This window comes from Clytia hemisphaerica, unplaced genomic scaffold (assembly GCF_902728285.1).
Source record: "Clytia hemisphaerica strain Z4C2 unplaced genomic scaffold, Clytia hemisphaerica genome assembly, whole genome shotgun sequence".
NCBI classification, from domain to species: domain Eukaryota; kingdom Metazoa; phylum Cnidaria; class Hydrozoa; order Leptothecata; family Clytiidae; genus Clytia; species Clytia hemisphaerica.
The window spans coordinates 1,034,351-1,057,340 of NW_027104328.1; the positions used below are offsets into that span (position 1 = coordinate 1,034,351).

The 22,990-nt window shown below is 35.0% G+C and overlaps 2 protein-coding genes and 1 long non-coding RNA gene across 3 annotated transcripts; 2 read left to right on the plus strand and 1 right to left on the minus strand.

Annotated features, from left to right (window-relative positions):
* Positions 1-314: 314 nt before the first annotated feature.
* On the plus strand, positions 315-1,494 carry LOC136817695 (uncharacterized). The gene is made up of 3 exons (XR_010848138.1): positions 315-333; positions 629-683; positions 1,159-1,494. It is a non-coding gene; the product is annotated as an uncharacterized lncRNA (long non-coding RNA).
* A 1,880-nt stretch (positions 1,495-3,374) lies between these two features.
* Positions 3,375-6,930, plus strand: LOC136817696 (dynein axonemal assembly factor 11-like). Its single transcript, XM_067074010.1, has 3 exons — positions 3,375-4,021; positions 4,660-4,936; positions 5,805-6,930. The coding sequence occupies exons 1-3, from the start codon at positions 3,431-3,433 to the stop codon at positions 6,350-6,352; spliced, it is 1,416 nt and encodes a 471-aa protein (XP_066930111.1). The 5' UTR covers positions 3,375-3,430; the 3' UTR covers positions 6,353-6,930.
* A 96-nt stretch (positions 6,931-7,026) lies between these two features.
* LOC136817697 (uncharacterized) lies at positions 7,027-20,107 on the minus strand. The gene is made up of 5 exons (XM_067074011.1): positions 19,932-20,107; positions 13,358-13,414; positions 12,932-13,160; positions 8,979-9,115; positions 7,027-7,370 (listed from the first exon to the last, which is right to left on the minus strand). The coding sequence occupies exons 1-5, from the start codon at positions 20,076-20,078 to the stop codon at positions 7,290-7,292; spliced, it is 651 nt and encodes a 216-aa protein (XP_066930112.1). The 5' UTR covers positions 20,079-20,107; the 3' UTR covers positions 7,027-7,289.
* Between the last annotated feature and the right edge of the window lie 2,883 nt (positions 20,108-22,990).

Consider the following 22,990-nt stretch of genomic DNA (forward strand, 5'->3'; position numbering starts at 1 on the left):
AAAATCATGAAAAACTCAATTATTTTGACTATCACTAGTGCCAAAATGAATTAACGATGTAACGTTCTGCTGCTAATTTATACAGTTCAGGTCTTTCGTCTTGAAATATGAGCCTTTTTTCATCTACAAAAGCAAAATATATTTTTATTTATTTTCTACCTTTTAAGGTAAAAAAAAAATGAAAATGGAAAAATAAATAAAAAATGAGCATGGATGTATCATTTTATATGCACTTGGAAAATATCAAAACCTCTTACCAATCAAAAGAGCTATGTATACCAAATGGTTATCAATTTGTTATGGTTCCAAATATGTATGTATGGTATGATGTAGGTTAGGACTACTAAATTTCAATGTGTTTGAATAAACAACGAGGAAAAAATACTGAGACGTTTGTACAACTACAATAGAGGAATGATTTCCAGTCCGAACCCTGAATACGCAGTTCAGCTCAGTTCTTCGGTTAATATGGACCAAGTGGATCTATATCATTTTTACCCATTATTTTAATATAATATCTTGGATTTAAGTTCAATACAACTCAAAAATTGAAATTATGTCTGTTTTTGTCCTTGTTCCAACTGAAAATTTTTGACTACTCATTTTTTTGCTTCTTAATAATTTTCAGCTAGTCAATCCTTTGAAGATACCTTATCTTATAACGAACAATCATTCTGCGATAAGTAAGTTTCGTTAAGTGAACCTTCAAATTGTGTTCTCCAATTCCTGTGAAGAAGTTTTCTTTGCTAAGATTGATTTGTTTAAATTTTTCAACTCCCTCTATGGGTCATAAATTCTTGAAGTTTGGACTAAAATTTGAAAATTTTTGCTGAAATTTTGGGGAAATCATAGTCTCTTCAAGGGTGGCAAAAATGTCAAAAATGTAAAAAACTTCCGAAATTTATGTCTCTGGGTCGATTTTCGAACTCTCGTCATCTTGTAAACCTAGTATCCACTCCTCCCCCTTCTGGCATGAAGAATTTCCCGGGCATTAGATTTTCTTATGGAAGATTTTAAACTTGTTTCTTTTTGCAACGTTTTATTCAATTAGACTTGCGCTCTGTCAACAAATAAGGATAAAGAAATCCTTTAAGACTAGAGTATCATCATGAAATCTTTTCCAGCATTTCAGTATAACGTTTGGAATTTCCTTTACAGGTATCTAGTGGATGGAAAATACTGGCGAGAAGGTGTCTTTATTATTCAAGACACAAACACTAAAGAATATGTAGACTATATCATGTCTTGGTTACCCAAACTAGATGTAAAGGTAGGACAACTGCACTGGCTGTGTGTCAAGCCGGGTCATCGAGACAAAGGTATTGCAACTTGTCTTATTAACCAGGTTTTGTGCTTTTTCAAGGAGAAGAATTTCGAATCAGTTTATTTAAAAACTGAAACGTTTAGGGATAAAGCTATTTCTTTGTACAAGAGGTTTGGGTTTAAGGAATATAATGTAATGTTATGAAGTTGCACAGTAAATAGTTTAGGAATTAGGCCATTTCACAGTCGCCATGGGTAATCAGGACGGATTGTGTATCCATATCGGCTTCCCGCCGTTGGCTAGACGCAAAAATATCCAAAAATTTAGACCGAAAAAGAAATTCGTCATCACAACGCTGCGGTGGTCCTGATTACTCATGATTCATTTCGATTTTTTTATGGTCTATTTTTAAGGCCAATGGGAGTAGCTTAGAAAAGTTGACCGAGTGGTCTAACGGGTCAGCGTCTTATACTATGAGTTCCTGGTTTGAGTCAACGATCTTTCCATGTCCCATTCTGATCATAGATAGCCGAGCTGGTTAACCATAGACTCACGGGAAAACAATCGGGAAACTTAACTATCTAAAAGCTCTACTTCAAGGTCCTCATTAAACGTGTCCTCCGCTTTCCCTAAAATTTTGCTTAGGATATAAGCATCCTACAAACCATTTTTCAACCTAAACATCTCCGAGCAAGTTTTTGGATTTTTGTATGCTTAGGCGAAACGAATTTGGCCTCCTTTTAGAAAAAAAAACATGCCCTTGATATCCCCGTGGAACTCTGGAGCGGAAGCACCCTGCATTGGAAAGCTTTCAATTGTTATAGAGGACATGTAATTAACAGATTCTATTGATAGCTACTAATACATGTACTATTATACAAAATTTGGGAAATTTCTTTCAATATTGAATTTGATTTAGAGATTTTATACCTTTTATTGAAGAAGGACCTACCTTGTACCTATAGATCTAAAGTCTGAGACCGCTATATTTCCTAAGAATAAAGGTTAAAGATTTCCAGACGAACCTCGGAAGATCCCGGAAGATCCAGGCAAATTTCCAGGCTTTTTCTGCTACCGGATAACGGTGGCAGAAACTCAATCTTTGCTTGAATTTTGAAAGTCAATCCTAATTTTTGTACATGAGCAATGAGAATCATGACAAAAATTTGATGTCCTAGGCCCTTATTAACAGAAAAAGCCCATTCTGAGGGTAATTCTTTGTGTTTTAATAGTTCCCAACTAATTGAATAGAGCGTGGGTTGATTATTTTGTCCTTTGTACTGAATTCAAACTCAATCTTTGAAATAAAAACGGTAGCAGCCCAAAACCCTGAAAATTTGCCTGAGATCTGACTGAGACGTATTCTGCTGAATTCGTGCCTAATTGAAATTTTACTTACGTGTTACGACCTTCGGGATTGGGAAATTTCCCTTAGCTTAGATATTGTTTTGAGGCCTTAAGTTTTCTTACGTTCAAAATGTTTTAACGATGTTGTATACATTTCATTATGTAAATGACGAGACTAAGCGGTTTAATAGAACTTTGACTCAATGAGCTTTTCCATAAAAAAAACCCGTATCCCCCTGTTAGGGATGCCCAACACTTTGTGGCTAGAAATTCTTGAACCCTCTGGGTCTATTTCTATTGAGATATACCGGGTGCACCAACAAAAAGTATACAGGTTTGTCGAGATATTGTGAGCTTCAGGATTTAATTTTTGCTGGTGTTGGAAATCTTCATGACGTGCAAATAAGATGGACAAACTGTTGGCAAAATATAAGATAAGAGAAAAAGGAATAAAAAAAACAATGAAATTGTGTTTTTGTCATTTTGTCTTATTTATAACGTGATTGCTGTTTTTAATGATTTTTTGAAATTTCGACATGGAAAAAAAGTCAGTTTTTTGGAAATAACTTTCAAACTACTTTTTCAAATTTAATGTATGATAGCTCAAAATTCAAGTTACAGCATCCTCTATACAATGAAAAAAGAATGAACAAAAAATTTAAATCCTGAAGCTCACAATATCTCGACAAAGTTGTATACTTTTTTTTTTGGTGCACCCGGTACGTTATATGTTTTTTTTTCGGGAAAGGCTCAATGCTTTTTTTTCTTTTTAGGATAAAAATATAAGTCAAAAATAAAAACTAAAATAGTACATTAAAAATGGTGCAAATTACTGAAGATCTGATACGAAAACGATCTGAGCATAACGGTTGTGAAATCACAACACTGGAAGAAATTTCACTTCATCAATGTGACATTGAGCGTTTAGAATACATTGGGAAGTGGTGCCGAGACTTGAAAATCTTATACCTACAATCTAACTTGATTCCCAAAATTGAGAACATTCACCAACTAAAGAAATTAGAGTATTTGAATTTGGCTTTGAATAATATCTTGGTTATTGAGAATCTGGAAGGGTGTGAGTCGCTGAAAAAACTTGATCTAACTGTTAACTTCGTTGGTAAAATCACCTCTATCGAGTCACTCAAAGGAAATGAATTTTTACGGGACATGTATTTAACGGGTAACCCTTGTACGGAATATGTGGGTTATCGAGACTATGTAATTGCGACATTGCCTCAGTTAACCAGTTTAGATGGTACACCGATATCCAAGTCTGAACGCATAAAGGCGAACCAGAAATTGACTGAACTGAGGTGCGATATGTTGAGACAAGAAAAGATATATTTGGCTAAACAAGACAAAGAGCAAGAAATTGAGGAAATCGAGACAAACGGCGTCAAAAAAGAGGTTTGTAGTTTTACGGATAACAGTATACGCGCGTTCCGTGTAAAGATGTCATGGGAGAATTGAAGACAGTCATACGATGATCGAATCGTGAGGTGTGGAGGGAGGCCATTGTATTTTTCGATCTTGGTCGATCTTAGATTTTCTTGATGTCAGATATGGGGGAGGCATTATATTTCTTAAGAGATATGAACTCTATTTGTTGGCTGATGGTAGCGCTTTATCTCAGTCTGACCGGGAGGAGACCCCCCAGTAGTTTTCGTGATGGCATGATTGGCGATTTTTCAAGTTCGTTATTTTGGGATTCAAGATTTTAAAGTGTGTGAATGCCTGATCGGAGGAACCAACGTGATCAACGTGATCGTAATAGAAAGGAAATTAATAACAATAATAATAATAATGGTATATTTCAATCTCCAAAATTTACATTTGGCTCTTCAGCTGAAAATATTATATAACATATGTGTGCAAAGTCTAGAAAAAAATATTTATATTTATAAAATTAATATTTATAAAATTAATATGTATACTAGTGAGATGCTCTGACCGGCTACGCTAGCAAAGTAGAGTGTTAGTAATTGTAATTGTAAATTTAACTCGTGATAATGTGATTTGGAAATTTTTTTCTTGATCGATCTTAGAAAATGACTGAAGAGGAATTCTGGTCAAAACCTTCGAAATTTACTCCTCAAAGTCGCGTTGAAGCTCACCATTTCATGGAAGAAAAACGGAAAGAAAAAGAGGAAACTAAGAAAACCGATTTTCCCGATTTAAGAAATTCGTTACAAAGAACAATCCGATTTTTCACTGATGATGGAAGACCGTTGAATATTAACCAGGATAAAATCGATTTTGAATTTCAAGAGAATGATGACTTCACGGGCTACGTTTTGGATGTGGCGTGTTACAAACATTTAGGTGAGAAAAACCATTTCTAACTTCTAACTGCTGACTTTAATCGGATTAATTTTCGCGAAATTTAATCTTGCGTTTTTTTTACGAATGCATTTCATTTTCGCGAAAATAAACTTTCGAAATCGATTGAGACTCGATGAATCGCGAAATTAATAGCATGCAAAATTTTTGAGATCAGATCTTCAGCGTAAGATAAACTGTAAATAAGCTATTTTTTGGTGTTTAAAGGGCGGTCATTTTCAGCAAATTGTTGGCTGGTTTGCGAAGTTTAATTAATTTTTTTTGAAATTTTGTGGCAGTGAATATACCTTCCCCAACTCATGTCATGCGAGGGGAATTGGATAGACAGAAAAAGTATGTGTGGACGATAAGGGTCGGTTTTTTCACCTTTCACTTTTCCAAAGTCTCTCTAAGGGTTACGAAAATCAGAAAATTAAAAGTTGCCCCTGTAAGGGTCAAAAAAGTCTCGCAAGCTACAATCATGGACAAAGTATTTGAATTAAAGGGGATTTCCCTGCGAAATTTTTAACATCACAAATGATTTTTAAGTGCGTTAAAGTACGGTTGGAAAGTAGAGTTTTAACTCTGAGTTTTAACATGAGACTTAAGCCTTAGGACATTAGGATCTCAGGATTTAAAAGCTCAAATTTGCTCCAATAAGGCGTGGAGTATAGCCCAGAAGCCAACGAACCCCTCCAAAAACGAATTATTCAATGAAAGAAAGTGAAAGTGCTAAAATAGCAATTCTCGCCCGAACTTTAAATTCTGAAAAACATGAAAATACACTAAAAAAATCTCAATATATTTTCATGATTGTAGTATGCAGTACAAATGATCGTTTAGGTTTGTTATATTTTTTATATCTTTGCAGATACCTCACTGATCGATGTTGATTTGCAACCACACTACGTTTGTGTTACAATGAAAGGGAAAATACTTCAACTCTCTCTCAACGAAGAAATCAGTCCAGATAAAAGTACAGCACAGCGATCGCAAACCAGTGGACACTTACTTATCAACATGCCTAAGCTAAAATATATACTTGAAGGTCGTTGCTCTGGTTCTAGACGGCCGAAAACCGATTCTAAAGTCGCGAAAATGGGCAGTAACGAGTTTCGGGATGCGACAACTAAAACTCGGGAGACGAAAACTAACGGTTGTGACTCTGGTGAAACGAATACTGACGACTTGCAAAAGTCGGTTGAACGACTTGAAGTGACAGAGAACGAGAATAAAATTGATTATACAAACATTGTAAAAGAGGAAAACGAAAAATCTAAAGATTTGAATTCGTTTATTTTCAATGGAAAGAAGAGGAAAGGGGGTTCATTAATGACCAATAATAATGAAAATGTAATGAGCGAAGATCAGTATGTAGAAGATTTTGTTGATGATTTAGATGTACCGCCTTTGGAGTGACTTTTTGAATTCGGATGGTTTAGTTTATTATGGCTGCATTAGACATTCTCTTCTTCAAAAAGTTTCAATGGAAAACCTCTCTGAGGTAATTAATGAAAATTTGTATACCTTATTACACGAAAATAATTTAACATGTAATTATGAACATGAATAAAGAAATGTCGTGCTAATTAAAATTGTCAACACGAATTAAGGAATTTCGTGTTAATTAAAACCCGTTTAATTAAAAACAGCCGTGGTGTCCTTGAAAAAGCAAATAAAATTCGTGTTAATTTTCTGCGTATTAATTTCAAGGCCGTTCATATGTGTTTATTTATTTCCGTGTAATAAGGTAAAAATATTTTTTAACCATGTTCGATTTTAAATATTTTATTTATTTTTCAGAAAATATTATTCGGGTCTATGTATTGTAAATACTAAAAAGAATACCAAGTTTTTGACACAAGTTCTATTATTTTTTAAGTAGGATACAGATAACATGATAATATATGACATGTAAGCATGGAAAAATTAGTCTTTGAGTGATATAAATTATACATTGTTATAAAAATTTACGTATTATAAAGTATTTTATGGAATCAGCAAACATAGATTAATTAGATACCCATTTTTTTATAAGAACAAACTAAATAAGAAAACAAGGCTTCAATGGCCAAAAAGTTCAGCACAAGTTAAGAAAATTTTAAGGCTTTGCGGACTCAAAAACACCCAATTTGAGTGATAGACAAAAATAGTCGAAAAAAAGAGAAAATAAGTACATTCTAAGGCCTGAAACGTAAAAAGTTAAGAATGTTCTAAGGATTCAAAATTTTAAATGCTCTTATAAAAAAACGTGTTCACTTAAAATTTAAAATTTATGGTAGACAAAGATTTTTATATTAACACAAAGTAAAGATAAAATTAAATTTTTGTTTCACTGAGCCCTTTTCATACTGGGTTAGCGCGTCACAGCGTAGATATTTTTGTGATCATCTGAGTGATAATAACCAGGGGGTGGGTTCTTCTGATATGGTGGTAGCTGAAATAAAAACTCGAAATTGGAATCTGATGATGTTAAGTTGTATGAGGGGCGTCACTCTCATTGTGAGAGTCTTTGCTCAAAAACTCGAAATTGGAATCTTGTCGGGGGGGGATACTTAGTGCTGGGTATGTGCAGACGGTAAGGAGCGGTTTTTTCACGTTCCAAAGTCTCTCTAAGGGTCGTTTTTTCACAAACTCGAGTCAAAGAAGAGTGAAAAGTCAAGAGAGTAAGAATATTTTTTCGAAAGCATTGGAGAATTCTTTTGAATATCGAAGAAATTTTTATAAAAATGTCTCTCTAAGGGTTACTTTTATTTAGAAACTTTGTCTCTCTAAGGGTGGGTTTTCGAAGGTTCCGTCCATATATACCCCTCACCCGTCAACCCTAGTACCTCGCCCCCTCGGGTATCTCGTGTATAGTTTCTAAACTGTCCAACAATGTTTTCTTTTTGTTTTTAGATCAAAATTCAAAAGAATAATAAATAATAGACCGTCCATTAGGATTACGTTCATAAAGGTTGGAATAACTTTCATCACCTCAAGACCACAACATTTTCTGGTACTCAATTTATTTAGTCTATCAGACAAGCGTAGCTTGCTTTTTTTCTAGTTTAATATGAAAATTACAGACAGTCTGTTTATTGGGGATGATGAAAGTCACCCTCACTTATGAAAGTAACGTCGTGTGAATCGAATTTGGAGGGCAGCAGTTCTTTACTTTGCAATTTTCTTGTGGTAAGTCAGTCACATTCAATACATTCGAATCTGCTCTAAAGGCCGGTCTTCACTTGCGCACGGTGAGATTGCATCTTTTGGCTTCAATCCTTTTTGCTTGGAAAAATGATTGCGTTATAAAAATGAAGCGCACTCGAAGATAAAAGTTGAATACATTTCAACTTTTTTCATCCGTTACGTCAGATCGCGCCAATGGAATTGGTTCATTTTTCTTTTGACTAATGACATATCACAGCGCGCAAGTGTAAACCGGCCTTAACGAAGATTAATAAAACTTTTCTATATTAGAGACTGATTGATATTGATTGAAGCTACTCTCGAATCTCAGGAATCCTTATTTTATTTTATATTTCAGAAAATGTTGAAAAAATCATGAATTTTTTCCCGAATTTTTCAAAAATATTGGCTTTGCCCAATGATTAAACACCGCGTATGAATGCTTAGTTCATTCTGATAGCAGTCATTTTCGTATGAATGTTTAGTTCATTGTAATAACAGTCATTTATTACCTCTTTTGGTCAGCCCATTGTATGATGACATCTTTAAAAGGTTATTTTCTAATTTCTAATTTATCCGAAAATTGAAATTCTGTCCGAAAATGTAACCCTAGCTCTAATTTTGAGCTCCTGTCTAGAGCACAGATTTCTGTGAAGCCCAAAGAGCTAGATGGAGTGCTTTAAAGCTTTGCACAGCACACTATTCAGTACTCTATCTAGCCCTTAAACAGGCTTTATAAATTTGTGGTCTAGAGTTAAACCCAGCTGGCACACAACGTTGTTTCAACGTTCATCTAACGTTATATGGACGTTGTGAATGTTAGATGAAAGTCGAAAAAACGTTGCGTACCAGCTGGGAAAGTTAAATTCCTTACCTCTTTAGGTTTGCATATACAACATGCGATGATTGACAGCAACGCGTTTAATAATGAGAAAACGGAAACAGCAATGGAGAAAATGAACATGGCGTTGAAGAGGTCCTCCCCGACACGAAATTCGTCACAAAATTGAACTGAAATGAAGATCAGCAGGTAAGTAAATATATTCATCCGTTGGCTGTCGGCCGAGCCGGGAGTGAGGGAGTCTATCCCCTTTTCTATTTGCGCTAGACCTGGAAGATCGAATGCTGAGGTGGAGCGCCACACCTCCTCTCAGCTCCCAGTAACTTATCACCTAGATCAGATTACTCTATTTAAGCTACTCATTCGCTGAGTTCGGGGTGACTAGGAATCGAACCCACAACCCTTCGATTGCTCTACCGACTGATCTAGCTTACAAACAATCATTTTGATAAGGAATTTCAATTATTTTAACCCCCTCATAACCTTATATTAAACCTTATGGCAGCCTATAGGGGGTTTTCATTTGTGCTATTGGGACCATTGATTTCAAAGCCCCCAAAAAAGCTAGATACGAAAGCTGTATGGGAAATGAAGCCACTTATTTCCCATCCAAAACACGTGGCCCGTATGAACTTAATAAACATTTATTGAAAAATTGTTTACATATTTGCAACTTTACCAACAGCTAATTTTGAAAATAACTTTAGAGTTTTCTCTAAAAAACAAATTAAATTACAGGAAGTCTTAGAATACTCGAAAAGTTCGATCAAATTCAATGGTTTCCAGAGATTCACGATTACAGAAAGTTTAAACCAAGATAAATACCTTAGGCGAACCCTAAAAATATTTTTGTTTCCGGTCCACCGGGTGACGAAAAAAACACTCACCCGGCCGGCCGCAAAAAAATTTTTTTTTGCTAAATTTCGATCCCAAAAAATCGATTTTTTAAAGCACTCGTAGAAGTGCTTCGGCATAAGAAAAATTCACGTGTGATCATCGCACGCCTAGATTTTGATTTATAGTGGTCTAGGCGTGCGATTATTCAAATACTTAATTTTCATAGTTTATATTTTCAATCGTGTTACAATATCTCTAAAAACTGGACACTCTTTCATTTTGAATATTTATCTTCAATTGCTAAAGGCTCCAAACTGTGATTACGAAGTAAACTTTTTTGAGAAAAAAGTAGAGTGAGAGAAACATTTCCCCAATTTTTTAAATCCTCACTTTATGAATGTTTCTTTTTATTTTACTCACAAATCAGCATGATTCTTTTATAAAAATCAAGTTGTATATATAAAAAAAAACGGCATACCGGATAAGTGGGATGGGGGAACCCGGGAACCTAAAGTGGGAACCTAAATGAACACCTGAAAAGTGGGATGGGGGAACCTAAGTGGGAACCTAAATGAACACCTGAAAAGTGGGATGGGAGAACCTAAGTGGGAACCTAAATGAACACCTGAAAAGTGGGATGGGGGAACCTAAGTGGGAACCTAAATGAACACCTGAAAAGTGGGATGGGGGAACCTAGTGGAACCTAAATGAACTAAAAGTGGGGATGGGGGAACCTAAGTGGGAACCTAAATTAACACCTGAAAAGTGGGATGGGGGAACCTAAGTAGGAACCTAAATTAACACCTGAAAAGTGGGATGGGGGAACCTAAGTGGGAACCTAAATGAACACCGGAAAAGTGGGATGGGGGAACCTAAAGTGGGAACCTAAATTTTTATTTTTATTATTTTTTTTTTTATTTTTTTTTTTTTATAGCAATATACAATATATTTCGCAGGTCTATTGACCTCTATGAAACAGAACTTTTGATTTTACATTTTATAAAGTTTTTTCTCCCTTTCTTTTATCAAACGCTCTTTGAAGACTTGTAAGGATGGTGCTTCAACAATATCTTCTTCTAGATCATCCAAGGGTTCACACTTCTGTGAAAAAGAGAGTTGCTTTGGTAGCCTCTCATACCGTCATTAGCAAAGTTCCTTTGAAGCTCGTAATCATGCTGACGTCGTGGTCGTGTTCGAGGAGTAAATTTCTCTGATCTTATAGACTCGTCATAAATGTGGAGGTTCTTGAAAACTTCCACCATATCACCAACTTGCCGCCTGGTCTTTAGGCTAGGTAGATTGATGAGTCGTAGCCGATCTTCGTATGAGTAGTTTCTATAGCAACTAACTAGCCTTGTAGCTCTTCGTTGGACGCCCTCAATTGCTTTGATATGTTTGATTAGCCTTGGAGACCATACTACATGTGCATATTCCAAATGGGGTCTGACAAATGCAATGAAAAGCGTTCGAAACATATCTGGTGAGAGAAATTCGAAGCTCCTGCTAATCAAGCCAACGATAGAGTTAGCTTTCTTGATTTTACTGAATATATGGGCTTCAAAGGTCAGGTTACTATCGATTATCACTCCTAGATCTTTTTCTTGGTCAACATGTTCTAGAACAGATCCTGCTATGGTATAGGGATGGACATATTTGATGTTCCAAAATTTACCCAGTGTTAAAACATGACACTTGTTCGGATGAAATTCTAAAAGCCAGTCCTTTGACCAAATTTTAAACCCTTAGAGTGAACTTATTCTAATTTTTGCTCATTTCCACCCTTACAGTGTACTTTGGGAAGCTTGGAAAAAAGGGCCGCACGTACGGTAGGTCGTTTACCTTGAGTGCCCCCCCCCGTGGATCTATGCCTATGTGTATTGAAACGTGGCAAGCCGTGCAATATGTTCTATTTTACTATCAAACATTTTTAATTAATGAAGTGTATTCACACGCTGTACTGTTTGGTTGGTACAGAAAGAAAAACGAGCTAGAATCCGTTAAATGCTAAGCGACCCCAGCCCTGACCCGAAAATTGGAGCTGCTAATAAAAAACAATGTGTATTGCATCAAGAGTGAACAAAAACTAGATCGTAAATAATGTTTTACTAGATTCTGTATTCAAGCAAATTAGATCCGTGCAAAAGAAAGAAGAGGCTCTAAGTTATCCATCGAGCTATGAACGAACTTCTAATTCCTTCTAGATTTGAAGATATGACGGTTTAAAGTTTAAAGTTTAAAGTCAATTAAGTCAATTTACTAAAAAGAACCTTTCAAAAAGATGCACTATAAAACTGCTGATAAATAAACATGCTTTTTTGAGCTAATTGAATAAATAAATTCCCTTTGTTTTATTTTCAACATTATTGTTTGCGAACCGTAATGTAAAAAGTAAATAACTGGTGTTCTTATTTATTATGATAAAAGGTTTTTTCTTTCATTGCATATAATATCTTTCTTATCTTTATGTATTTGTTTTTAAAGAAAAATATTTCAATTCTATTAATAATTAAACAACTTAGGTTCCCACTTAGGTTCCCCCATCCCACTTTTCCGGTAGTCGTTTAGGTTCCCACTTAGGTTCCCCCATCCCACTTTTCAGGTGTTCATTTAGGTTCCCACTTTAGGTTCCCCCATCCCACTTTTCCGGTGTTCATTTAGGTTCCCACTTAGGTCCCCCCATCCCACTTTTCAGGTGTTCATTTAGGTTCCCACTTTAGGTTCCCAGGTTCCCCCATCCCACTTATCCGGTATGCCAAAAAAAACATTCTTAAAAGTTGAGTTGCAAGCAAGATTTAACAAAAACAATGCAGGGCTTAGTTTGAGATGAATAAAATTTCATTTTTAAGGGAAGAAATTTTGGTGGGACTTTAACTTGGTGGGTCGCCAGAAAAAATATTTTTCAGAGGGAATCTAATTTACTGGATAGCTAAAAAAATCTAATTTTGCGGGAACTTAATTTAGCGGATGAAGGATATTTTAGGCCAAACAACGGTATTACGTGAGGAAAAAACTTTTTTTAAGGCCTGAAGTTAAATTTGGCGGGAATTTAATTTGGCGGATGGTGGGAAAAATTTAATTCGCCAAATCCACCAAATTCTCTTTCCGCCAAAATTTAAATGGTAAATGATTAATTGACTTCATAAACTTACCAACATATCCCGATTCATTATATTCTTGCGGATCATTATCACAATAGCAATGATAATTGCCCAGATAATCTTCCACCGTTCTTTCCAGTTGTTTGCACAATGGCTTCGCTGGTGTTTCCTCTGCGTAGCCACGATATTTCTCCCAGAAGTCTTTCTTCTCATATATTTCAACTGAGTGCCAGATACCGATACCCAGGATGACGAGGCTTGTTAGGAACACTGTGCCTGACTATGGAAGAAATAAGGAAAACAATCTAACTAGACTATATAAGAACATGAATGAGGCTTCGATGGCCAAAATATTAAGAACAAGTTAAGAAAGTTTTAAGGGTTCGCGGGGTGCCAGATACTAATTCATGTTTTTTCATATAAGCAAGTATCTGCCCCTATATCAGGCTCACATTATTATTAAAATTTAATACTTACGGCACTGCTTTGTCTTGTTCCAAGTGTTATCACGCTTACTAAGCCAGGTATCAAGGCCTGGAAAATAACGAAATTATACGATAATAGCAAGTGAGGCTGAGACTGCGGTCGGAGGCGACCCGAAGGCTCCTCGTTCGATAGCTGTTTACCCGAAGGTAGGGGAGGGTGCCACTCTTTCTCCCTAGATTTCTCCACTTACCCTTGATCTTTCTCTTCATTGCTAAGCATCAAGCAGAGAGGCATCGAGTACCATTTTGAGAATCTTTGGTATGACCCGACTGGGGTTTGAACTCACAATCTTGCTCTACCACTGCACTACAGTCGCTGTACAATAATAGTAAGGTAACCTGATAACAGATGATCATAATTTTCTTACGCGCATGGTAATTCACTGAAGACGTTTGCGCAAGGTTTAAAATACCTGGATTCGATGAAATAATTGCTCCGCCTAGATATCCTGTTTAAGATTTAAGATTAATGAGTCGGTTTTTAGGACTAGAGAATTTCAGGTATTAAAGTCAATTTAACGATAATTAGATTAGAGTCTGAATCACTGAGTTTGTGAAGTTGTTATTGCAGTTATTAAAAGGAATCATCAAAACGAAATGTAATGAATGTCCTCTAATTACATAATGCAAACCCTCAATTTAGAACGCTTTGACGTCAAAAAATGTTGAATAAGAATTAAAACGATCTACAATTTTGATGGTCCAAGTAAGCAATGGAGTAAATAATTTGCATTGCTTTTGCAATACGGTGGAGTCTCTTCACATCATAGTCCGCCAGCGAACTGGCCTTATTTTGGCGGGAACTAATTTTAGCGGATTTGGCGAAATTAGTTCCCGCCAAAATTAAATATTTTGCTCACTCGCCAAAATAAGTTCCCGCCAAAATTAATTTTTTTGTTTCCTTGCCTAAATAACCCCTGAAATTCATCAAAATTGCTCAAAATAATGCAAAATAGAACAGATTTACGCTGTCATTCGCCAAAATTAGTTCACGCCAAAATTAAAAATATTCACTATTCGCCAAAATAAGTTACCGCCAAAATTGAAAAAATTTAGGATATTTGCTGCCCGCCAAAATTAGTTCCCGTCAAAATAAGTTCCCTTAAGGTAATTCGAATCTTTCTAAAAACCGAACAAAACATCGGCCCGCTCTGCTGAAAAGTTGAGTAAAATACTCTCCTTAATCTAATTCGAAGAAAAATGTAAGTTCTCTAGAGAGCAGATCGAATTGAATAGTGGTAGCTGTATATTCTCTAATCGATAGTTCTTATCGAAACGCATAATGATTTCTTGCGTAAAATATGATCTCGAACATGCTGACGTCAGCAGCATAAGATATTTGCTTTTTTTTTGAAGGTGTATTACAGGGAGGAAGACAGGCTAGATTTTGTTAGACCATTGACTTTCAAGCCCGAATGGCTAGACTCGAGACTCCTGGATGGGAAATGAAGCTATTTACACGCCCACGCGTGGTTTTTATACAAATGACGTAAAATCTATCACTAGATTTCAAAAAATGCAGTTCTCAAAAGAAAAGGAACCACTAGATAAAATTCATCGTCATGATTGTTCTTGGATGGGAAAAAAGTGGCTTCACTTTTTCTTGCCTGGGAAAGGTTAGAAGTTCTACTCTAGCCCTTCGGGCTTTAAATTCAATGTGTTAGAAATATCATGTTGTTTTTTTGCTATGTAGGACAACTTTATCGACCGGAATAGATTCGCAGTTTTAGTGCGCTGTTTTCCAGGTTTTTTCATACACAGCCTATAGTGAAAATTAAGAAAGAGTCTGACTGTTTGAAATCATACTGAGACTCTATGCTTGGTGTGTTTTTTTTATACTTTTGATACAAAAATATTTTTTAAAAGACCCACCGGAATTATTTTTAGTAGGTCAATTATTGTCAAAATTCCGGTGCTATTTCTTTCATAGTTAATCAATTTTCAGCTTTAACTTCTGAATGAATTTAGTTTTTCTTTATTAAATGTCCCAGGATATCCGTCAACAATTTTGATTCCGTAGAAATTCGCAAACACCGTGAGATATTCATTGATACGCAAAATTTCGTACGTGGAAACGTCATTTTTCTTGCGGATACATCCAAAACAGCTAAAAAAGTGAGAGGTATCTCACCCATGAGGAGAAGGGGGGGGGGGTAATCATGTGGTCCGACCTACGGCATGTGCCACCCTTAAGGGTAGGTTTTTCGAGACCACTGAAAAGCACTGTAAGGGTGTACTTTGTAGTTTTTTAGAAGGCAATTTTTTGTCGGCACATGCCGTCGTTTAGAAATCGAGTGCACCCACCCCCACTCGCCCCCCGGGGTATCTCATGACTGGCATGATTTAGTTTTCCCTTTAACTATAATACCTAGTATGTACCAGAGTGTACTTTACGTATAGCTTAGCGTAGTACGGCCTATAAATTCTTAGATTCCCATGGATATCAACCATGCTTACAGAGAAACCCATAGCCTTGACGTTAATCATGCTTTTCCCTTTAGCTTACAGTTTTGAAATACTTTGAATATGGTTTTAACGTCCAAATGATATCTTTTGATTGTAAATAGTTTCAGCATATCACTAGTTGTGGGCTTAGATAAGATAGGGTTGCTTGAAATACTGAAAGCTGGCTCTGAAAGCTTGCAAACATAATTTTATCAACCCAAATATTTGAGGAATTCTATCAAAACCACACCGCAAAATCTTTGTCAAAACTTAATACCTATTCATATAAGTTATGAATCAGTTTATTAATCATAGCGCTATTTTGAATTACCGTTTTCTAATCTACTAAGAGATTATATCTCCCCATGAAGCTCTTGCATTATGAGTATACATTTTCTCATCCCCACACATTTTCATATAAGAATATACATATTTTTTAAGCCTTCAGATGTTCGCAACTTTTTGGGTTAAGCATAAAAATGTTCTTATTTTCTCCATTTTGTGACCATATTTACCCGTTTCGGGTGTTTTCGAGCCTTCTAAGCCTTAAAATGTTCCTAACTTGTTCTTAGCGTTTTTGCCATTGAAGCCTTATTTTCTTATATAGTTTGTTCTTATAAAAAACAACGTGTATAAACTCAGCAAGCATAACCATGATAATCCATAATGGCTGCGAGGGCACCCGTCAACCATAAGTTAGCTATAAAGCATTATTGATTCTCATGATCTTGTATTATATTGAAACATTATTTGAATGTGAAAATCAGTGGTACCTATTCTCAAAACATCTAGCAGCGATAATTCATTAAGATCTTTTTTCGACTTTTGACTCACAAAATATTATGGTTCAAAAACGATCAGAATATCAGTCAATCTCTTTTGAGATTGAAAAACGTTTTTTTTTCAGTTTGGAAAAAAATTGTTCCTCCTATCCACATCAATGTCGGATATACTCGTAATTTGCGCTTGTGGGGTTGAATGTGCCATCTTTTCGAAATGTAGACCACAATTCGGCGCCGGCAATTTGTTCAATTAAAGTAAACAACTAGTATTGTCCGAAGCGAGTTAGCGAGAGAATGTTCTTAAATGATCAAATCACCCACACCGAATTGTGGTCTACTTTAAAAAAATGGTGCATTGTTTTTCTCCAGCCAGAAATAGCCTTAGATTCATAAAGCCTGAAGGGCTAGATATCGTGTTTTAAGCCATCGTAGGCAAAAAAAAAGGGAATATAGCCAAAAATATTGCTGTTATTGTTTTCGAAAACCTGCGAAGCTTATGATTGGTCAAGCGCTGAAATTCTATTGTAATGTCACGTGACCTATGTAGGATTTTCTACCTAACTACGGCACACTTTCCAGCCAAAGCACGACAAATCCATGGGAATAGATCTCTAGTGTTTTTAATAGATATATGTGCTCTACATCAGTAACTTTTCAATGTTGCAGTTTTGCAAAGGTTTTGGTGATATGAGTTCAATATTATTTGCGGCCGAAAACTCTATTGTTTTAAAAAGCGAGAAAAGACGAGATCGTACCAACGATGTTAATTATTTTATTTTGACTAAAATCTATAGTGGAGTCTCTATAATTCGAGCCTCTACAACTGAAATATCTCCTTAACTCAGATGAAGATTCTGGTCCCTTTAGTCAGCAATGTCTCGTGAACTTTACTTCATAACTCGAAATTCCCCTAACACGAACAAGTTTTCTTGTCCCTTCAGTTAACAATACAGTAGAGTCTCTTTAACTCGAACCTCTGTAACTCGAATTTTTCCTTGACTCGAAAAAGTTTTCCCGGCCCCTCAGTTAACAATACCTTCTGAACTTTACTCCGAAACTTGAAATGTTTTTTTAACTTGAACAAATTTGTGTTCCCCGTGCTGTGTTTGAGTTATAGAAACTCCATTGTATTGCTATAGCCACGAACGCCATTTGAATTTCGATATTTGCCAAAAAACGAGAAAAACTCTCAAAACAAAGTGTGCTGCTGAAGAAGGTTAATGGGTGAAACTAGCTACTCTCGGGTACCTAATAGCCCGGGGGGTTTGGAATAAGCAGGGGGGTTGGAAAAAATCTCAAAATTTAATAAGCGGGGGGGTTGGAAAAAATCTCAAAATTTAATAAGCGGGGGGTTGGAATAAAAATGTCCTGGGTGGAAAATGTTCGAAAAGGAGGCTGATACAGCAGAATTAGGGCAAAAGAGGGAACTTTCAAAAACAATTTTCCCAAAAATCAATAAGTGGGGGGTTGGGGGTTGGAATAAGAATGTCCTGGGTGGAAAATTTTCGAAAAATTAATTAGCGGGCCCCCCGGCTATTAGGTACCCGAGAGTAGTTTGATTCAGTCACTAGGATAGATCTGATGGTAAGCTGTGACTGAGTAACTAGCGTAGTATTCCAAGGCAAACTTAAAATCCGTAAAGGCTATATTGAAATTAGCCTTGTGAATATGGGCTTAGTTAGCTAGGCAAGGGTCAACTAGACATGTTACCATAAGGTAAAAGTTACCAGGCTAATTCGTACGCTTACGTCTTAGTTTCAAGATCTCCTTTGTTTTGATCTCCATGAGTATTTTCCAAATTACATCTTGGGAACAAGCATTTAGATAACTTCGAAGTTTGAAACATTATCAAGTTTGGCATAATTATTTGGAGTTAGATAAAAGAGAAGACCCGTCAGCAATTTTATGGTCATTTCATACTCTGGTAAACTCAGCTGTTTACAGTCCGGTTTTCATACATAATTCGAATGCCAAGAGCGTTCTAATCATTTTTAACGATTGAGAGTTTGAACTATAGAAAGACCTTGTGGCTAGAGTCGCTGTTTGAATTCATCAGACAGGAACTCTTTCAAATTAGGCCATGTTGTCCAATTATTTTCTAACTTGGATACGATGTCTAAGTTATAGTCCGTTATTACTATCATATGGATAATAGTTTTTCAACAAACACAAGCTACCTTTTATAGACTAATTTATATTCGACGAAGATAAATCATGTTTTTTTTTATTTTAAAGAGTTCTGCGTGCTCAATCTTTGGTAAATTTTAGATTTCATTAAAGATACTTGATATTTTTGAATATGTGTTTTGGACGGGTTCAAAATATAGTAAACTTTGCACTTTCCTTTCAATACAATATCATCTTTATGCGCCATTTTTATAAATCCTGAGGAAAACAATTACTTTTCCGTGAAAATATGGCCTAGCAAATACATGGATCTATGGGCGGCGAAATAGGCTTTATTCCTAAAATATCTTTAGATATTATTTCAAGGTATCCTTTCACTCCGTTCTAAAAACGGACAAATATGTATATGTTAATAATGATTCCAATGTTTACTTGTTGTCTAGATACACGCTTTTTTATAAGAATACACTTTATAAGAATGTCCATGATGAAAATGGCCAAAAAATTAAGAATAATGCTAAGAATATCACCATCATGGAATTTTGCTACTCAAGCTAAGAATGCAATTTTTAGAGCATTTTCAATTACAAATTGTCAATTACCCCCAAGACGCCAAGTAAGGCTTACTCCTTTCACAAAAATGCTATTTTATGCTTGAGACGTATATACTAAATGTTAAATCTAGTCTGAATTAGGATCCTAACTTAAGAATGCTGTAAAAATATTTTAGGTTGATTTTCCCAAAAAAGTTAAGAATGTCCATGATGAAATGGATTTACACCATTTAAGTTTGAATTTTCTCAATATCCTAATTAAGCCAGGAATTCTCTAACTAGAATATCAGTTCTGGCCTAGTAAGACTATCATAGCCTAATTTGCAATACGGAGATTCTGGATTTTATCGAATTGTTCGATTTAAATAAACATCTGATTTATAGACGGTCGAGCTATGGTGACTCAACTGTAGACATCCCCAAGATTCTAAGCTAATAGTATAATTTTGACGTGAAAAATCTCGTCTTGATTGTGAGAGAAAATACTAGAATCTGATTGTATGCGATAGCAAACTGAGAGTTGTTTGCAATCAGGCGTTTGTATAAGTGTAGTAAAAACTCGTTGAACGGTGGTTAGACATCACGTTTTACACTCTGCCTAAAAGTTGTCAAAAACGAACAGGTTTTAGCAACATTTAAGAGTTTAGTTTTTACCTACCGGTAATCCAAGCCATATACCATAACCATTGACATTATGAAATAAGCCCAAAGCAATAAATCCACAAACGGTCAGTGCAGTAGCAAAGAAAAGTTGGACCAACCCGATACCGCACACCCATTGCGCTAATGTTCTCGAAATGAGCATCTTTCAAAAATAGAAATACCAAAACTCCAATTAATATTTTCACGACCCAAAAATCCTACAATATTTACATTTTTTTTCAAAACAACATTATTAAGCGTCTTATTAGAAAATAACACATAGGCGCTTATAATATTTTTTCCGTCGGTCAAAAAAAATCATAAAAAATCACACTCAAAAGATCTAAGGGTATGACTAATAAAATAGAAGGGTAGATAGAATGAAAACAAAAGTCATTAAAAAAGAAGTTAATTATGTGAGAGTAGTGGGGTGTATAATTAAGTTGCTAATGACTAGTTGCTAATAGTAATTTATAATGAATAAAAGCTAATTAAGATCAGTCAATTATATCCTTGGAGGCTAGAACACAGCACCAATGCAAGCTATTATGGTTTTATGATGAGAATATATAATGTCAAAAGTATACTTAATTGTTGTTTGAGATTTATCAAAATTAATTAAGAGAAAGCATTGTTTTATTGATTGTTGATGACAATAACCTGATTTAAAGATAGTGTATTACTAGCTTAATTATAGATATGAAACGAACTATAAGCTAGGTTAGACTAGCACATAACATCTTAGCCTGGCGGTCGATTTCTTTTGTTTTTTTTCTTGTTATTTGAAAGCTATTTCACTCACAGTTTTAAGGGTTATGAAAAAGACCTTTCGGGGTCTTGATTGAAAATAGACATTACGAGACTTATAAGCGATACCTTTCACGTTCCCGTTTAAGACCGTCAGCGTCTAAATTGAAATGTTCGAAAGGCGTATTAAAAAGGTCTCAAATAAAACCTTTAAGATAGGTTCCTTTCAAAAAATGCTACAAAAGAAACCTTAGAAGCTCTCGTTTTATTTAATAACTCTTGAAGATTAGTAAAATTTTAGATCTTTAGAGTCTGAAAAAAGGGACGTCCCCGTACTTAATTTTGCCCAGCCCCCGGGGTTATAGCCTTGTTAGAACGCTTTTATCGGAACAATTTCAATTGATTTGACCTTCTGCCATTGCAGTGAGTTATACAATGCAGGGTTTTTAGTCCAAATATACCAGGTCTATTTATTTATACATCAGGTATTTCTTAGTCATTATATTGAAGCTTAAATACCTAAATAGCTCTTTTGACGTTGGGCCCTTTTAATTTCGAACCTATTTCTGGTGAAGTTTGAAATGCAACGAAATGTATTTCATTCTTCAGTTTGTTTACCATATAGCATCAGCGATGTCTTTTCTTTTCTTTTCAAGTAGAGTTTCCACTTTTCTCGAGGATTTTTCTAGGAAGTTTAAAATTCTTTGAAAATTGGTCCCTCTCACGATGACCGACGAGTTGACAATTGTTACGGTTCCTTGTCTAGAATGAAATGCAATACATCTTTTATCGGCAGTATTGCTCCACAACTAAGCCTAAAAGAAGTAATTGTATTAGTTTTGTTGAAAGCATTGAATAGAGAGGGAATAGAGAGAACATATGAGTCACCATCATCCAACATAAGGATTAATTAATAAATAATTATCAAATTTATATTTTGACAAATGTATTATTATTATTTATACTTGAAGGAATGTTATTCGCATTCCAATGAGAAATTATTTTTTAAGTTTCGAATTGTAGCACACGCTCTTTTATTTATAAGAACAATTTTGTAACAACAACAGCTCTAGATTTAGGCCCTCAGAGCAATAGCTTTATTGATTGGAACAATAGGTCCATTGTTTGAAACGTAATAGAAATTTAATAACAATCTCAGGTTCGGCCAAAATTTGCTGGTTCTTATAAAAAGTTGTAGTAATCTTTACAGTTCTTTTAAAATGTTGAGTTGAATACTGTATAGTACATAGTTTTTTTAAGCAACCAGGCTGTAAAGACTCAAGCCCTGAAAGCTTAAAATCTTTTCACTACTGCTAGAAGAAAAACTTTTTAAACACTGTAATCTCTAATCATGGCAAACGATGCCCTTGACCAAATAAGCATAATGACTATGCTATGGATGATAGGTCATAGAAAACTTACAGAAATTCACGTAAAATGCTAAGCAGCTCCAACCCTGAGCCCAGAATCTAGGTTACCAAACCTGCCAGGACAAGTATAGATATCTTGAAAATGGTTGATAAATCTGAATTGAAACGTTGATTTTCACTTACTTAATGACATACAGATACAAATATAGAATTACTTAAACTATTCTGAATTATAATATCGCGGGTTTAGGTTTCTTATAAAATTGTGAAAGCCAATATGTTTTTGAACAAAATGCTTTCCTCAGGGAGTGCCGGCTATGGTTAGCGATATGTCTCTTGTTTGTTTTTCTTATAAGAATTTATCTATTTTCAATTTTAAGTTCTCAAAAGCTTAACCCATTTTATAAAATACTGAATATATGAAAATTGCTGTGATGAAATTTAGCCATTTTTCAAAATTTTAGATCATATTTGCCACCGTTTAAGGCATTGCTACCATATTGCCATTGTCACTATTCCTATGATTTTTCCTTTTGGAAAATAATGTGATTTGAAAGTTTCTTATAAGGAAAAAGTATGTGAAACTTAATTGTATAGTCTTTTTATTGTCCAACTTAATCTATGTACAAGATAGAATAAAATGTAAATCAGTAACCATGCCATTTTACACAAAAAAGATGACATATTCTATTAAATAGTTTTAATAGCTTTTTATTGTATTTCTTTCTTTTTTTAATGTCTTAATAATAAAAAAGAAAGAACCTTAGTCAGAATTCCTCTTGGGGGTTTTGATGATTTAATAGTCTTAAATGTTGGAAAGTGTTTTTTTGATAAAAAAAATAGAGGTATTAAAAAGACGGGGGTTGTGTATAGTTCAATTTCCTATATCCATGATATTTCAAATCTTCTTTTTAGTATCAATTTTGCATTTCTTTTTTGAAGAAGTTTGGCAAAATAA

Coding starts and splice junctions, on each gene's coding strand:
- LOC136817696 (XM_067074010.1), top strand. CDS start 3,431: ATGGTGCAAATTACTGAAGATCTGATACGAAAACGATCTGAGCATAAC. Junction 4,022..4,659: donor CAAACGGCGTCAAAAAAGAG/GTTTGTAGTTTT, acceptor GATCGATCTTAG/AAAATGACTGAAGAGGAATT. Junction 4,937..5,804: donor GGCGTGTTACAAACATTTAG/GTGAGAAAAACC, acceptor ATATCTTTGCAG/ATACCTCACTGATCGATGTT.
- LOC136817697 (XM_067074011.1), bottom strand. CDS start 20,078: ATGCTCATTTCGAGAACATTAGCGCAATGGGTGTGCGGTATCGGGTTG. Junction 13,161..13,357: donor GAACAAGACAAAGCAGTGCC/GTAAGTATTAAA, acceptor TTTCTTCCATAG/TCAGGCACAGTGTTCCTAAC. Junction 9,116..12,931: donor TAATGAATCGGGATATGTTG/GTAAGTTTATGA, acceptor TCTTCATTTCAG/TTCAATTTTGTGACGAATTT.